Genomic DNA, 18,334 nt, shown 5'->3' on the forward strand with positions numbered 1-18,334 from the left:
TCAGTTATTCTTCCCCTCCCTCCAAGAAATAATTAATGGATCCAACTCTCAAATTAAAGAAATTATTTTTTGTTTGTTTTAAATTCAAAGCCAATTTAATTCCCAGTTCCCTCCAGAGCAAGAGAAAATGAATTGGATTCCCTCTTTGACACTTCTAATTCTCTCCTCCTCCTCCCAAACTTTAAAAAAAATGCCAAGGTCAAAAAAACCTAGATTGTTTCAAGCAGCTCAATTGTCTTCAGTGTTATGGCCTCATGATATGTCTTCTTAAGGTTCAGTGATATAGAATCACCTGATCCTAGTGTAGTCCCATTTTTAAATACGCTAACAGAGTTCACGCAAAGAAAAAATCAAAACAAGGATCGACCTTCTACCACAAAGAGCCTGTAAACTTTCCAAGCTTTCATAGTCTATGTATCCTAAGTCATAAGATCACCTTGGTATCATTTAAATCTATTTTGCTCAATCTACCAGAGCCACTTGCTAACAACTTGATCTTTGTAGGCTCTAGAATAGGAAGAAGACTTGCTTCTTCCAATCTAGTTTATCCTCTAAACCAGATCAATAGATAATAGGTATAATTAGTACAGGAAACTGTACTAATACATAGTATTTACCAGCCTGTCTCAATAGTGATATTCCCTTCTCTATTCTTGTGGTTGTAAATCAGGAATTAATCAAACAAGCCATAAATCCTTTAATTCATATTTAAAAAATAGAATCATTCCCAGATTCATTTTCAAGATCTAGCTCAATATTCTTTGTGGGTATTTTTTTTAAAGGGACAGGAATATCAGGTTTATTTAGATTGAAATACTTCAGTCGTTTGTGATATACCAAGGATGATGATAAAAACATTACAATCAATCAAGACGATTCTACACTCATCAGATCTGCCAGAAACCTATTTGCATGTACCAGCTGCTGTAATATATTGGTGGCTTTCATGCCTCAACATTTTCAGTTGTGATAATTATCCTTTGTGCTGGTCTCAGCTCTCGGCATTTTTTTCACAGTAATGATGACAGTATTAGAGCATCTGAGATTACAAGGCATCTGTGTATACCCATATTTGCACACACTTACTCATCCTTTTTCCAAGACAAAACCATATATTGACTTGTCATTAGACACATGAATTCCTAATGAATTATAAGAAAAGTTGATTTCATCTAATTCAGTCATTGAAGCTTTTGAGTGCCTAGATAGATGCAAAACAAGACTTCATAATTTTGTTGTCAGAAATAATTATAAAGATTCAGCCTCTAGTTTGATTGGAAAGACGGGAAAAGTGAACGCTTCAAGAACTGATGACAGAATTTGGGCCTCATCATTTTAAATATATATATATAAGCGTCCTGTCTTTGACCAGATTACACTCTTGACTTTGCAGTGACTCTGCTTTATATCAGCAGGCGATTTTTTAAAAGATCAGTTGCAGGATTTCCTTCTGTTCCCAAATCCCGGAAAAATGGAGTTTCAAACTATATGTCCTTAAAAATAGTTTGAGTTCTGACCCTCAATCTTTTTCATGGTTTTGAGAGATTCATAAACAATCCAATCTTCCTAACAGTCATTCCGGATACGGTCTCAGAAAGTCCAGTCTTATACCCAGATCCAACTGGGTCATAATTTTGTATGCCCACAAACCTTTTCTTCTAGGAGGCAATCCATGAATCAGATGTACAAAACAATTGAATCGTGTAGAGTTTGCTCATGTAGAGCTATCTTAGATTGACCTTAAACCTAAAGCCACACAGGCAAGCAATTGCATTGTCCTTCAGTCCTGGCTAGAATGGAACTGTCTCATTGTAGATTCTTCTGAGGGGCATCTCTGTGAAATCTTCCTCCCGTACACCACTTCCTGTGTGGCACCTGTAGGCTTTTCTCAAAGCCATCCTGAGCTGCCATTTGTACCGTTCTTTCCCAGTAGATTATATATCATTTAACATGGTATTTTTTGGGACTATTACTTCTCCTTGGGGTGTTGCCTGAGAACTTTGTTATTTGTTTGTTTGTTTGTATGTTTGATTTGATTTCTATAGCTACCATCTCAACAAACAACTCTGGGCAGCTGACAATTCACTTGTGTCAGTCAGAGGTTTCCTATGTGCATTCAATAGGGAGACAGTGGCCTTATGATTAGATCAATTTGTAATTCCCAAAGCAAACTTATTATTTTACAAGAAACAAGAAACTATTCTTTTCACATTCTGTCCAAAAGCTTCTTATTCTCTAGGAAGAGTGTGGCACAAGCTGCATGTTTGTAGTATTCTTAACATTTACTATCTGTATGTGAAAGTAATTAAAACTCATATAGTCTATTAGATTTTGCATGAATTGGTTAAGTGGAAACTTAATATAAAAGAATTATATTGTCATTGAAAGACTACAATATTGAACAGATTTTTGTTGATTCACATCATGAGTACAGTTCGGATAAAAGTGGTAGATGGACTTTTTTCTCTTTGAATCTGTTTTTTTTTTAATTTAAGTTCAATTCATTTACTACATTGGCTAATTACATTCTTTTCTTCTTCGTTCCTATTGTAATTACTGTACAGATAACACTAATTTGAAACATACATATTTTATGCTTTTTGTGCCAGTTGAGGCTAGACCAAATCTACAAATAATTCTTCCAGCATATCTATGTGGGAATAGTTTTATTCCTTTCAAAGCCAAGAGGATTAAATTTTCTAGAATTCAGTTACTTAGAATTGGTTTGGGGTTATGAAAGGTGGCATTGCAAAATATTCAAATTTTTATTGAATGAATATTTGGTATTTCAGCAGAAGAAGCCCCTTCAGTATGATCATACTAGTTAAAAATTCATAGGGATTTGGTTCAGCACACCTGGAGAGCACCAGATATCCTACTGGTCTAATATATGAAGGGCTGAGTCACAAGGTGTTTCTCTTCTGTTCAGTGTTCATCAAGATTCATGCAACTTGGCTTTTTATATATACCTGTCAGATCTGTGTATCTGTCATTTCTCCAGTGGAAGAAGAAAAGGGGGGGGGGGGGAGAGACTGATAAAGAAATCCTTTCTTGATGTAACCTGAATATATTTAATCTTATATCGAATTTGTATAACCCACACATGATACAATGGAAGGAGGAAACCCAAATGGCCGGAACCTATCACCTCTGAGAGGCACAGCCAGGAGATGAGAAGACCATAAAAATTCCATAGTGAGATGTGTCCTGCGGATCTCTGGAAAAGTTCATTCTAAAAAAAGGGGGTGGGGGTAAATTAGGTATGGCCTGGGAAACTGTGAAGAAGATTGTTTCTACAGAAGGGGTGGGGTGGGGAATTAACATACTGGCTTTTGTTTCACTAAATACACATCGAGATAAGGGGAGGGGTTCTAAACTCCCTTATCTACCCCTGTATATCTGAGGGACCTTAGATGCTGCTTTGAACTCCTACATGAATTGTCTCATCTCAATAAAGGATTCCTTTTGATACGTTTGGTTTTCAGAAGTTCATTCTTGTTAATTGAATGGGAAAAGTTCTGTAGCCTGACAATACCGTATGTTGAGCTATAACTAAAGCGGCCTCTGATGCTCATTGGAGCTGATGGAATAAAGTCATACAGGCAGAACCAAAAGGTCATGACAAGAAGATATTTGGAGTCTGCTTTCTAGTTTACTTAGCAAGAGTTTCATGTTTTGTATTTCCAGGTGATTGGTTCTGCAATAGATGCTTATCCAAAATCTGTCCGTATAAACTGGGTAAGAGATTGGCCCGGACAGACAGTTCTTTGTGTATCCCAGGCTTTTTGGACTCTCGAAGTGCAAACAGCTATTAAAAATGGCCAGCAGGTAGGAATGTTTCAATAGTATGTGAAGTGTTTAATGATTCCATCTTCTTTAGAAGATATGAAGAACCAGTTTGTACAATCTGTATATTTGGTAATATGACAATGTTTGAACCAGTAGATAATGTGTGAGATAATTTACAGAGCTTTTTTTCAAAATTTGTACCTTCATAAATGCAATAGAAAAGTTGAAAGATAAAAATACTCCAAGTTACTGATGCAACTACTGTAGTCAGTTAGTAGGACATAAAGTGTTTTTTATTGGTGGTGCTTCCCTATGTATTGGTGGATTCTGACCCAGCCTTAGCAGAAGCAAGAAACAGACTCCTTGTCATGAAAAACCCCTCTTTATTTGCCTCTTGTGAATTGATTGCATTCACCCACTGAAAAGTCCACGCAGTAGTCCTTCAAAGAGTTAACTGCAGTAACAGACCTTATCAGTTCCCTGAATTAATTGCAAGGCTGTGAGCTCTTAGCCAAAAGGCTGCAAATTAAGTTCTGGCAAGCAGTCTTTGTAGCACGCAATACAATGAGCAAAATCTTCAGAAATACAAACTGTTGCCTCCTACAATAACCACTTCCCCTTTCTTTCTATTTATTCCCCAGCCAGGGAGGGACCATTCAGTGTCTACGTGTGCTTTGCTTCCCAAGTTGACTCCTTGACCTCCGTTGTTCCCCTCTCCTAACAGCTCTGCGCATACATGTGTCAGGAACAGGCCCCAGATGTTCTTCCTTCTCACTCATATCAGCCTCCAAAGGCAGCTGCCTCTCTGGTGGCTGGGAAATATTGGACGGCCCTGGCTCTATCTCTGTGGCCGACACAGAGCCTTCCTCATACTCCAGAACTGGCCCAAGTTCCTCCCCAACCTCCTCATCGTCGGCTTCTGCTGCCAGCTCCACTGGCAGTTGTCAGGCCACAACATGGTGAACAACAACTCCTCCTCCTCCTCCCCCTCCTCCCCTCCTCCTCCTCCTCCATCATGAACAAAGGCTGCTATTTTGCAAATGTCATATGTGATAGTTTCTAAAATGTCTTCATGATAGTTGTCTTCAGTAGAAGCAAAACATCTTGTGGCATGAAAAATGTATTGAATTTGTTATTGTATAATACCATAAAATGATACAATGTGGTTCAATGGTCTAATCTTTGAAAAATATTTTATATCTGTATGGATAACTAAGCTTTCGAACCCTGTTTTTCTTTATTAAAAGAGTAATATTGGATTGCATCTAAGCTAAGATAAAAAGGATTATGCCCAGAATAAATTACTTGTATTTAGTTAAAATTACTGTAACAAATCAGGTATGATTTAAGTCCCACTTGTTTCAGTGAGAATCAGATTCAGTTTATTACGTGGTAAATTTAACCACTGTAACTTTAATAAAAATTTGCCAACAGGGGTTCAGATATTTGTGGTAACTCCCCATTTGCCCACTCCTTCGTTTTCCTTAGTGGAGAATTTCACTGGTATTTTTTATTGCCAGGGACTGGCTTTCTGTTACTATAGAAGTGAAATTTAAAAACTGTGTAGCTGTAGCAAGGGGAAATCAGGATGCAGTATATAGGAATACTTCTAGCGAAGCTATCAACTAATCAGCAGAGGCCTCAATTTACTTCCCATGTGGAGTTGAAGCTGTGTCTAATAATGCCTTAAGAGCAGATGTTTGAAGAGTAGAAAATTCCATTGGCTTCTAAAGAATGTCATTTGGATGCTCTGCATAGGGCTGACTAGCCTCAGAAGATGTGATCCTTGACATTGATGGCAAAACTTATTGCTTCTTTTCACTTACAGAGAGATGTAAACCTTGAGTAGCATAAAATTATTTCATTAGTTTCAATGGAAGAGAAATTGGGAAAATTGGATGAGAAAAAAAACAATCAAAGGGAGCAAACAGCTACACATAAAATTTCCTTCCCTTCTGGCAGAAATCCTGTAGGGCATATGAATCTTAGAGCTTCCAATACGGATTTCTCTGAGAAAGGAAGTAAGATTGTCCTTCCTATGGCAAATGCCTAATCTATCCCCCTCAATTTCAGTGGAATAAAGCTTGGACTGTAGGCTCTGTCATAGAAAGAAAAATGCTGCACCTGACTGATTAAAAAAAACCACACACTCTGGAAAATTTAAGGAACCCTATGAAATAATTCAAGTTATGGACTGGGAAACAGATGAAGATGAATGAAAACCAGCTACCATTATGTTTCTTCCTTCTGATGGCAGATACCTCCACAAAGCCTTTCTATTGTAGAATAACTCCTTGAACTGATGTATGCATGCGTGTATGTATTTAAAAGAAAACAAATTTGAAATGTGCTGGTGAACAATTGCCACTTGTCAAGATGACAGCTGCAGAAATGCAAAATCACTTCTAAAAGTAACAGTTAGTAGAGCTGTAGACACTGATGTTGATGTTTGGAGCTAATTCACTTCTCTCCTGTTTTTCCTTTTCACTCAGGCCCTTGAGAATTACCTGACCCAGTGCAATGGGCAGATTGATGGCATTGTCACCTTGGTGCGAGGAAAGTTGTCAAAACAGAATCGAGTGACCCTTGGAGCACTTGTGGTCCTGGATGTTCACGCTAGGGATGTGCTTGCATCTCTTGTAGACAAGCGTGTCAGTGATGACAGTGACTTTGAATGGTTAAGTCAGCTGAGATACTATTGGCAGGTAAGGGATGTCTCTGTGAATCCTATTAGGAGGTAATTTCTGCACTCAGCTTTTCTATTTGGCCTCATTGCTGATATAGGAGGAAAGATACACTAATAAGAGGCTTTTTTTTTGCTGGTGACAAAAGATTTTACCCATCATCCTGCATGATGTTAAAGTAAGATATCTAATAGTCATACATATACCTCTTATATTGTATAATTAAAATGATTTTTTCATCTCCACATTCCCTATATACTTGCTCAATTTTCATGAGACTTATAGATAAAATGTCTTCTGTCAATCGCCATAACTGAGTTTCTCTGAAATTGTTGGATAACTCTTGCTTTTATTTTTTTAAAGGAGTCATAATTTTTTGAACTGAGTGGCCTTGATCAGACTTTTGTTAGAATCACATTATTGAGGACCTATGTTTATTATGTGGAATACAATATTAGAAGGAAGTTACCTCAAATAGGCCTTTTTCCAAAGCAAAATGCCTCAGATATAGTATCTGTTAGGAATGATAGTCATCTAACAGTTGGGTTGGAAATATATAAACCAGGATAGTAATTCAATACTGTATCTTTAAGAGAATGCTGTAATTGTGATTGGCTGAGTTTCCTCCAACGGCCATAAGATGGAGCCAGAAACCTGGTTTCTTTCTCCTTGCATTTCCTGTTTTGCCATATTGCCTGATCATCGTTCTGCTTGGATTGCTGTGAGTCTTGCAACTGTTAGCAAACTTTGTTTACTGAACTTTGTTTATGATACTGGACTTCGTTTTTGGATTATCCCTGGACTGATTGTATTGAATACTACCTGCTTTTAACCGTGTATGATTTGGACTGTGTGTTGGACTTTGTTTACCAGTTTACTGGAAGTAAAACTTACATTGTACTATTCAATGTATCTGTGTGTTGGTTGTGTGTTATTCATCACCACTCTCACTACGTTTCCCCAAGTGCACTCATTCTCCTAACAGGGAATACCTCAACAGTATCATACATTTTCATCCTCCAAAATTATTTCCTCCATAAATGCTTTTTAATAGATAGTTTTTATTCTTTTTTTTTAATCCAGATTTTTACTCCAATGTTTATTAAAAGAGTTTTTGGGTTTGTAAGCTTGTTCAGGATGCTTTGAAATAAGAAGTGCTAGAAAAACACTTCCTGCAAATGTATTTTCATACTAGAGTTATGATTTGCCTTAGTGCACATGCAAATAACTCCTTGAAAAGAGTGCTTTTCATCAAAACCACAGTAGAGGAGGCAGAATTAATTATCCCAGCCTGCTACTGCAAGCTTCTGTATGTGTTAAACAAAAAACATCAGTGTAGTTTGGGTTTTATATGAATTCATTTATATGAATTATACTGATCATATATCTGTTCCTACTTCCATGTAATCAGTGATATTGATTTTTATGGCCTGGGTTATTTGAAGATTACTTGATAGAATTGCTTGATCTTCTGTGAACCTATCTTTCTATGAATCTACTTTGGAAGTCAAAGTAGATTTAGAGTGTGTCACCAGCTTCTTTATTTTCCAATAAAAGTCAATTGGGGTGTGATGGCTCAGTAGTTAAGATGTGAGCTTGTCAGCTGGAAAGCTGTCAGCCCAGATTTGAGACCTGAGCACTGCACGACAGGGTGAGCCCTGGTTACTCGCCCCAGCTCCTGCCAAAACCTAGCAGTTTGAAAGCATGCAAATGTGAGTACAGAAATAGGTACTGCTTCAGTGGGAAAGGTTGCTGCATTCTGTATTTTCATGCTGCCCATATGATGATGGAGGGTGGTGCAGTGGCTCAGTAGTTAAGAAGCTGGGCTTCTTGGCTAGAAAGACAGCAACCCAGGTTTGAGACTCGAGCACCATGTGACTGGGTAAGCTCCTGTTGCTTGTTCCAGCTCCTGCCCACCAAGCAGTTCGAAAGCATGCAAATGCAAGTAGATAAATAGCTACCACTTCAGTGGGCAAGTAACAGTACTATGTGACATCATGCTGGCCACATGACCATGGAAATGTCTTCGGACAGTGTTGGCTCAATGACCTTGAAATGGAGATGAGCACCACCACCTTTCAGCAGGGAGTCCTTTACTTTTTATCTTTCACATGATGAGGGAAACAGACAATGCAGACTCCCTCAGCTGAGAATCGGAGATGAGTCTCACCGAGTTACTTATGACTGGAAAGAGGAAACCTTTAAACCTTTAAAAGTCAACTATTTTCCATGCTGGTCAACCTAATTAAGTGAGAGATAATGTTTTCTTTCAGAGTATAACATTCTTGTGTATAATTTTTTTATTAAGTGAAAAGGTGAATGTCTTTTTAAGGATTTAAATGTGCAGTCATTGGGAAGGTGGATTCTAACATGATGCCACTGTATTGTTTCTATCTGGTACTCTGACACCAAACATTGAAGAATGAACAAGTCAGTCTCCCCAAAGGGACTGGATTTCACATATCTCAGATTCCTATAAAAATATTAAAAATTGCTTCAGAGATAAAATATAAGCGAGAGTGTGCATAACAATAACTAACCAGCAGGTCCAGATGTTGCCTATATTCTTTCCATGCATGTTCGGAAATCCAAGAACTTTCTCAATTAGGAAACTTATAAATAGCTGAATTTGATTAATTAATGAAAAAAGAATCAAAGGGGTAAAATACAATATGATCACCTGGGCATCCTATTGCAAGCTCTGGCCCTTTTCGTACTGCATCATAATGTCATATGTGTATATGAAAGGGGTGGAGCATTTTAAGGAAAGCTTCCATTGCTGTAGATATATCTCTTTCCTTTCCTACTTTCTGTTTTCCCAAATACAGTTGTTTTTTTCTGTTCAAACTAGTAAAATGTTGGGAAGAGGTTATTCAGAGAGGTCTGACTTCTGAATAGTAGGATAATTCAAACCAAATCAAACCAAACACTCCCAAACCCCCCCCCCCCCAAAGTCCTCCTCCAAATTTGGAGAAGCCACCCAAAAAGAGATTGAATTTGAGAATGGACCAGATCTGAATCAGATGACCTTGAGAGTACAAATAAATCCCCAAGTGGCCTCAACGACTCTCAGATAGCTAATGACCAACCTTCAGAATGCTAATGACCAGATGACTGCAAAGAATATAAATCTTTCCATTCTCCACCATTCTGTCAGACCTGAAGAAGCTTCTTGGGTGAGAAGTGAAATTTTTTCAAGGAAAAAAAAATCCAAGAAAATCCAGTCGCCTTTCGAAAAGCACCTTTGGGACATGTAAAATAATTGTTTCTAATATTAGGTTTACTGCAAGCCTTTCTTATTGTTTATTTTTATTTAACTTCAGTCTTTTTATATGTATATTTCTTGTCTTCCACTAGGAAGGGCATCTAGAAACAAAAATGATAAATGCTGAGTTACGGTATGGATATGAATATCTTGGCAATACTCCAAGATTGGTTATTACTCCACTTACAGATAGATGCTACAGGTATCTTCTTTTATAATTTAAAAGAATTAAAATAATAGAAATAATGTAATGGAATTATTGACCTTGAACATTGTCCCAATGAATTAGAAAATGGCCGCATGCTTTCATTATTTTTTCCTTAAATATAATTATGGACATTCTGAATAGCAGTTATGTTTATATTTTAATTTCAAGAATTAATATTGAAAAGCCAAATATTGAAATATATTTTTGTTCTAAAAGAGAGCTGGGCTACTTTTATAAGTCCTGCATTTATGTCTATGTTTCTGCAAGCACCCTTTGCCAAGTGGATCTGAAGTACTTTACAGCATTGCATTTCTTCCTCCAGTTTTTGTCACAACAACAATTCTGTGTGATAGATTGACCTTAGATATAGATGGTCATCATGGCCAGAACTAAAGTTAAGAAAGGTAGCAACAGAAATAATGATTGTGAATAAAACATTAGTTGCTGGAGTTATCATTCCATCACAATTTTCTTTTTTACATCTTTTCAGAACTTTGTTTGGTGCTCTTCACCTTCATCTTGGTGGTGCCCCAGAAGGGCCTGCTGGAACTGGAAAAACTGAAACAACCAAAGATTTAGCAAAGGCTGTTGCCAAGCAATGTGTGGTTTTCAATTGTTCGGATGGATTGGATTATCTTGCTCTGGGGAAATTCTTCAAGGTGGGAATGAAAGAATATCCTTGAAGATGTAATGCCGAGAATCAAAACATGTATATTGAAGTGCTTCAATAAGAACTTAGGCAATTGAATTTATTTGTTTTTAATTGATTTATTGGATTTATATGCTTCCTGTCTCACTTCAAGGTGAGTAGTTATGCTTTATTTTGTGTGGGGCAATGTTCCAGAGAAGATATGAGACAGCTTTGTAGCTCCAAAGAACACATGTGCTGCAGGATATTAGCTTATGGGTACACAGAAATACTACAACTGTATATGACCATACAACACAGGCCACAGACACAAATATAACACACATTCAAAAATATGTACACAGGCATGCACATATATTCACTGCAGGATTGTTAGGTATGGAAAAGGTTTCAACTTCATTTCCTTCCTCTCAGTGTCTCTTCCCTGGATCTTGTTTCTCTTTTTTGTGTGAAATGAAGGAAAAGGCATATTCAGTGACATGACAGAGAGGGAAAGAAGCCCCCTCCTCTTTTCTCCAAGCATTGATTTGTTGAGGAAGTTTGTATGTGAAGCTTTGCTGCCCTTTCTATCTTCCCAACCAACCAAGTCAATCAAGTTACTGATTCATTGAATTGATAGAGATTTAATACTGTATCATTGATTATCTAGTCAATTGATTGATTGATTCTTAGTAATAAGTTGATTGATTGATTTTTAGTACAGTAACCTTACCTTTTATTTGTTCTCTAACTTATCAATTAACATTTATTAATTACCAACATTCATTAAATAACTGTCTACCTATCACATTAATTAGCTATTGTAATTGTTTAGTGTACTATTGTCATTGACCATGCCAGCCAGAAACTCCAGAAACTCCAAATCCTCCACTACCAAACAACAACAAAAAAATAATATCTCTACCAATGACCTCCCAGACTCCTGTACATGCTTCAGATGTCTTAAAACCATCAATGAAAGCGAAAATAACATCAAATGCTAACTATGTGACAATCAACCCCACCTTGCCTGCTTAAACTTAAACAAAGACGTAGCTGTTCTCCTAAAGGCATCAGATACATTCCTTGTCTATGTCTGTCATGTTTTCCTAAGCTAAACAAACCAACTACCCTGCCTGACAGAGTTGATAGCATAGAATTACTCATGCACTCAATAGAAAAATGCTTAGCAACACATTTTGAAACAACTATACAAGCAAGCCTAATCTCTCTTGAAAAAAAAATACAGCACTGATAAGTGACTACCTATCAGCTCAAAATCAATTCCCAACCCAACAACCACTACCACAACTACTACCTCAACTACAATCACAACTACAACCAAAAATAACCACCAAACCACAACCACAAATAATTACTATCCCATCAAATAATTCCACAAATGATATCCCTTTACTCATCAGAGACATCATGGAATGTGATCAGAAACGTCCAAATGCCATCTTATTTGGTCTTGAAAACACCAACGAATCAGATGACATCACCAAAGTTCACACTATCATAAGCAACTCAAATACAACAAACATCTCTCCTAAATATATCATTGAAATAACCAGAGTTGGCCCAAAGTTCAAATACAATGATGGCTCGGTGGCCGCAAAATTTTGTAGAGTTATATGCAAAAATGAGTCCAGAAACGCATATTCATTCATACAATAAACACCATTGCAAAAACCAATCCCAACCCCAAAAACTTCGCTCAAGACCAGAATTACCCATACTGCAAAGAATCTGCTCACGTGAACTCCGCAATGAATTCAAAAGACGTCTACACAATGGAGAGAAGGATCTGTACATTGACTACCGCGCTGATTGTATCAAAAGTAAGTCACACAACCCACAACTCCACATCTAACCCTACCTCATCCAACCCACCATCACTCAAAACTAGGCACGCACGCCCCTAACTACCTCGATTCCAACTACAACTGGCTTTAAATACAAGCTACTTAATGTAAGAAGCCTTGTGAATAAAATACCTGAATTTCTCCTCTTACTAAATATGGCTAAATTCGACATCATATTTGTCTGTGAAATGTGGCTTAATGCATCTCTCCCTGACTCCATTACCACAATAAGAGACTATCATGTTTACCGATCAGATTGTGAAATCCGTAGAGGAGGTGGTGTTGCTATCTTCTATAAAAAGTCCTTACATCTAAAAAACATCCAAGTTACCCAAGAGCTTGCTCTTCTTGAGACCATCGTCTGTGAACTGTCCTTAAATATCACATTTCAATTCTTACTATGTTACAAAGCCCCTGATTATGACATCAAACATGTAAACAAGCTAAATTCACTACTAACATGAGCAACATCCTGCCCACACACTTTTATCTTTCTTGGTTACTTCAATTTATCTCACATTAACTGGACCCTAAATGAATGTAAAACTGAACCCATACATGCAACCTTCTACAATGCTGTAACAAACCTGGGACTGGAACATCTAGTAACCAACAATACTAGACTTAGCAACTGCCTCGATCTCATCTTCTGCAATAGTTAGAATTCAATTTACGGAATACAAATTAAAGAACCCTTTTCCAACAGTGACCACAGCATGATTGACTTTTGTCTCAACATATGTCCACACAAAAATCAACACAACGATGTGATCCCCAATTATAACTTCAAAAACGGCAACTATGATCTTATAGACAACGATCTCTCATCCCTTGATTGGCAATTTCTATTCACTGCATGCAATACTGTTGAAGACCAGTACAACATATTTTTACTTGAAGTCAAAAGAGTAATCAAACTATATGTACCAATAACAACTCCAAAAACCAGAAAAAACAGATTACCTATAACAATAAAGAAGCTTCAATCCAAAAAGAGATCACTTTGGCAGAAATGTTGCCAACTTCAAAAGCTGATACAAAAATTTATGCGCCCAGATAAAGACTGAATGCACCAATTATCACATTAAACAAGAGGAAAACCTTCTACGCACCAATTCCACCCGCGCTTTCTACAATTTTGTAAACAACAAACTAAAAGACTCAAGGTCCACCCCACCCCTGAAAGGACCTAATGGTAAAGACTGCAATGATGATACTATTAAAGCCAACCTCTTTAACATATTCTTTGGCTCAGTATTTGTAAACAGCAATGGATCATGCCCAGTATTTCCTAGTCGAACCACAGACAACTACAATGATCTAATACATATCGATTTTACAGTAGACAATGTTGAAAAAGCACTACGCAATCTAAAAACCATCTCTATCTATTGGACCGGACTGAATATGTGCCTCCTTCTTTAAAAAGCTACCCACTGCCATAGCCGAACCTCTAAGCATAATCTTTGAAAAATCTTTCAGGACCAGCTCCTTGCCAAAACTATGGTCACAAGCCACGGTCATCCCAATCTTCAAAAAGGGAGACCCCAGCCCAGTTGAAAATTACAGACCAATCTCTTTATGCTGCGTCACCTGTAAAGTCATGGAATCAATATTAACCAATCCATTATCCTCCACTTAGAAACAAACAACCTACTCTCTAATAAACAATTTGGTTTCAGAAAAAAACTATCCTGTAATCTGCAACTCTTACACTGCAAAAACATATGGACTACACAACTCGATCAGGGCAAAGCAATAGATGCAATCTACATAGACTTCTGTAAAGCCTTTGATTCAGTGGTACACGACAAACTACTCCTAAAACTAAAATCTTATGGTATCTCTGGACACCCGCATAACTGGATAGAAGCATTCCTGTCAAACAGGCAACAAATGGTCAAAATTGGGAGCGTCCTATCAAATTCTGTCAACAGTGGTGTCTCCCAAGGCAGTGTTCTAGGACCTCTTCATACTCTACATAAATGACCTCTGTGATCATATTAAGAGCAACTGCGTTCTCTTCGCTGATGATGTAAAGCTATTGAACACCACAGACAATACTGCTACCCTTCAAAAAGACCTTGACTATGTATCAGAATGGTCAAACAAAGGGCAACTTCAAATCTCAACAAATAAATGCTCTGAAGAGTTCTCCACTCCTCTACTCGTTGCAGAATACCTTATGCCACCAGACTTGAAATTCTAGACCTAGAAAACCTAGAACTACGCTGCCTTCTGTCCGATCTTAGTATATGAAATCATACATTGCAATGTCCTACCTGTCAATGAATACTTCAGCTTCAACCATAACAACACAAGAGCAAATGATAGATACAAACTCAAGGTTAATTGTACCAAACTTGATTGCAGGAAATACGACTTCAGCAACAGAGTGGTCAATGTCTGGAATATTCTACCTGACTCTGTGGTTTCTTCCCCAAACCCCAAAAACTTTAACCTTAGACTGTCTACTATTGACCTCACCCCTTTCCTAAGAGGTCTGTAGGGGGCATGCATAAGCGCACCAACGTGCCTACCGTCCCTGTCCTATTGTTTCTTTTATTTTTCTTATATGTATCCATGTATTCATAACTATGTTTTTACTTATACCGATTATCTTGTAAGCAATTGACAAACCAAATGAAATAAAATAAAATAAATAAAGTCGCAAATAATTGTCCTTGAGAGGAGCATTGATCACTGATCCCCACCTTTTGTACCCAGCCATTAGGAACTGACCAACAGAGAGCAGTAAGTATAGTTCTAGATTACAAGAAAAAGGTGAAAGAACATCCTGAAGGTTAGACTGAATGATAGAGATAATTCTTGCTCCCACAGCTCTCCATTGGTTTTCCAATAAGTATTGGAATATTTTTCACCTTTGGTTTCTTTATTTTTAGGGTTTGCTTTCATGTGGAGCCTGGGCTTGTTTTGATGAATTTAACAGAATTGATTTGGAAGTATTGTCTGTCGTAGCCCAACAAATTCTTACAATCCAAAGAGGTAAAACACCTTCTCACTAGATTTTAATCTCTATGAACTTGAGATAAAATCTGTTTCAGCCTGGTTTTAAGTGCTATTTCTTTCTCTTGATTCCCAGGTATCAATGCTGGTGCTGACATTTTAGTATTTGAAGGGACTGAACTCAAGCTTAACCCAACATGTGCGGTCTTCATTACTATGAATCCTGGCTATGCTGGACGCTCTGAACTTCCAGACAATCTTAAGGTATTGTGACTGCATTTACCAAAGGGTATTTCTTATGGACCCCTATGGAGGAATACATAGGATTGTATGGTAGGAATATTTCTTGTCATTAAGAAAACCCTTTCTAAAAATCAATGATAACATTGAGAATAATAATGAAATGACATATGATTGATGAGAGCAAACTTCATGAAATATATTAGGCATAACCATATTACATTAATTTTGTTTAAACTTAATTAAATTTAGTTTAATAACAGCCTTGGTACCTGCCCCCTGATATCTTGGAGTGTACTATCAACATGTCATTCAAAGAGCAAATAGGACTTTTATCTCAAGAAAAAAAATTGAACATCTCAAGATTAGGCAGACCATTAATTGATCCATAAGATCAGTTCTTTCATTGGTGCAAATGTATATAATTATGTGCCAGTTAAAATCTTCTGCTTATCTTAATTGATTAATTGACATTGATACATGTCATTTATGTTTTGGTGTTGCTTGGGTTATTCATTTTGCTTATTTTCCCTGTTGATTTCCCCCTGTGTTTTGTTTTATGAATAATGAGCCGTCCATTGGTCTGGAGTCAGGTGGCGACAAAATCAAATCAAATTTATAAATTAGATTTGCAGGCCATTGAACTCATAATATCTCTTTTATTTACCAGATTTATATCCACCTTTATTTTGGGACATTTGAAGTAGCATACAGAATGATCCTTCCACCTACTCCCCCCGCAAACCCACACCCCTGTGAAGTGGATTGGGCTGAGAGAAAGTCACTCCAGTAGCTTCTGGGGAGGACTAGAACACCTGATCTCCAAGATCCCTCTCTGCATCTTCATTACACCAAAATATTTCCCATTCTTAACTATTAGAACCTAAGAAATGCTTCAAAACTTAGGGTAGCACAGCATCTGTTTTTTGTTTGCTAAAGCAGAAATAAGCTAAATGATTGTGTTCCATCAAGTTGATGGTGACTCTTGGAGAACCTGTATAGGTAGATTTTCTTCATGACAATCTGTCCCCAGTTTGGTCCATCAGGTCTTCCAATGGTGCACTGCTCTACCTTGCTGCTGGTCACCCTCTTTTTCTCTTTCCTTCCCTCTTTCCAGCATTATAGACTTTTCTAGGAAGCTAGGTTTTTGCTTAATGTGTCCAAAGTGAGTCTGGCCATTTGTGCCCCATGTGGAGAAATCTGGATTGATTTTGTTATGATCTGTTATGCGGTTCTAAAAGCAGCTACATATTTTTTTTTTAGGTTTGTGTGTGTAGAGTAACAAAGAGGTACCTCGTTCACACTTGCATGAAATGTGAAACAGTTCTCCGAAATCAGTTTTGTAGCATGCAAAGTCCTGACTTTTACTCTTTTTTTGTATGTATTCCTAGAATACAAAGCAGGGATGTGGGAGAAAATTTGCTGCCTGTGAAAATGTATGCATATATATCATTGTGTGTTACTCACTGCTTTTCTTTCTCCAGGGAGCCATTTGTCATCTTGATAATGAAATTTAGTTTCACTTCACTGTTTGAGAAGCTATTAACAGGCTATAAACACTATTCAGACTGTGCAGTTACCTGTCTATTAATGTATGTTTAATAGGCTTTGTTTCGGACTGTTGCTATGATGGTACCTGATTATGCCATGATTGCTGAAATTGTCCTGTATTCCTGTGGATTTGTAACGGCACGGCCACTGTCTGTGAAAATTGTAGCTACCTATCGCCTGTGTTCAGAGCAGTTGTCTTCACAGCACCACTACGATTATGGGATGAGAGCAGTAAAATCAGTCCTCACAGCAGCTGGTAATCTGAAGGTAGCATTTGATGCCCTTTCTCTGTGGTCTCCTTAGAGTTCTATCTTTTGGTATTTTGTTAGAAATAAATCTTTGTTTGTCTTTTGAGAAACACGGTTTCTTTCAAGACTTATCCTACAGTTCCGAGAAAGCAAACACTTTATATTTGAGTATGCACAATTGGCATTGCAAAATTATATTAAATTATATTTTTTGATAATTCAAAAATTATAAAAATATTCATTACACAGTGGCCAGCTTCCAAAAGTTAGGAATACATTTCCAGGCCAACCATTCCTCTTTCGCTTTGCTTTCCCTTGCTCATAAACTTTAGCACATGAATCATGTTCAGTTTAAAAGTTTTTTTTAAAGAACAAACTGAAATAACAATAATAATAGTAAAATCTAGAGTCTTATCTTAACTATTTTTATGGTAGTTTTTCCTAAATATGACAGTGACTAAAATGTTCACATATCATAACAAAATGTTGATTGTATGCCATAAAAGACCAGCACAATGATCCTATGTGTTGTTTTCTTTCACACTGAAAATATCCAAAGTGAGCTAGATACAGCCTCAATTATATCTAGAAGTATTATGAAAACTTTTCTGGCCATCAAGTTTAATAATCTGTATTACATCTATACTTTATTTCACAGAAATGAACAAAATTGTCTTAGAACATTTTGTGTTCCGATACAATTACATTAAGATGCATAATTACTTTGATCCCATGTTTCTTTTATACGAAAATTCAATCATAATACACTATGCCTAAGAATAGGACATACCAGGGTTTACTGCCATGGTAACTGTATGTCTCCACTATTTGCTTGAAACTTCCAGTTAAATGTCAGTTGTGTGGGAAGAAAAACATTTGCACATGA

The 18,334-nt window shown here is 37.1% G+C and overlaps 1 protein-coding gene across 1 annotated transcript in view; it reads left to right on the plus strand.

The window, feature by feature from the left end:
• Positions 1 to 18,334, plus strand: part of DNAH7 (dynein axonemal heavy chain 7) — a 158,490-nt gene that overhangs the window by 57,822 nt on the left and 82,334 nt on the right. The window contains exons 21-27 of the mRNA XM_087949540.1: positions 3,688 to 3,828; positions 6,282 to 6,494; positions 9,831 to 9,940; positions 10,437 to 10,605; positions 15,346 to 15,448; positions 15,546 to 15,673; positions 17,255 to 17,467. Of these exons, the coding sequence (XP_087805666.1) occupies positions 3,688 to 3,828; positions 6,282 to 6,494; positions 9,831 to 9,940; positions 10,437 to 10,605; positions 15,346 to 15,448; positions 15,546 to 15,673; positions 17,255 to 17,467 (1,077 nt within the window). The remainder of the gene's footprint in view (positions 1 to 3,687; positions 3,829 to 6,281; positions 6,495 to 9,830; positions 9,941 to 10,436; positions 10,606 to 15,345; positions 15,449 to 15,545; positions 15,674 to 17,254; positions 17,468 to 18,334) is intronic.

Source organism: Notechis scutatus, chromosome 1 (genome assembly GCF_049901735.1).
Source record: "Notechis scutatus isolate UNSWTSFEM ecotype Mainland chromosome 1, rNotScu1.2, whole genome shotgun sequence".
NCBI lineage: Eukaryota > Metazoa > Chordata > Lepidosauria > Squamata > Elapidae > Notechis > Notechis scutatus.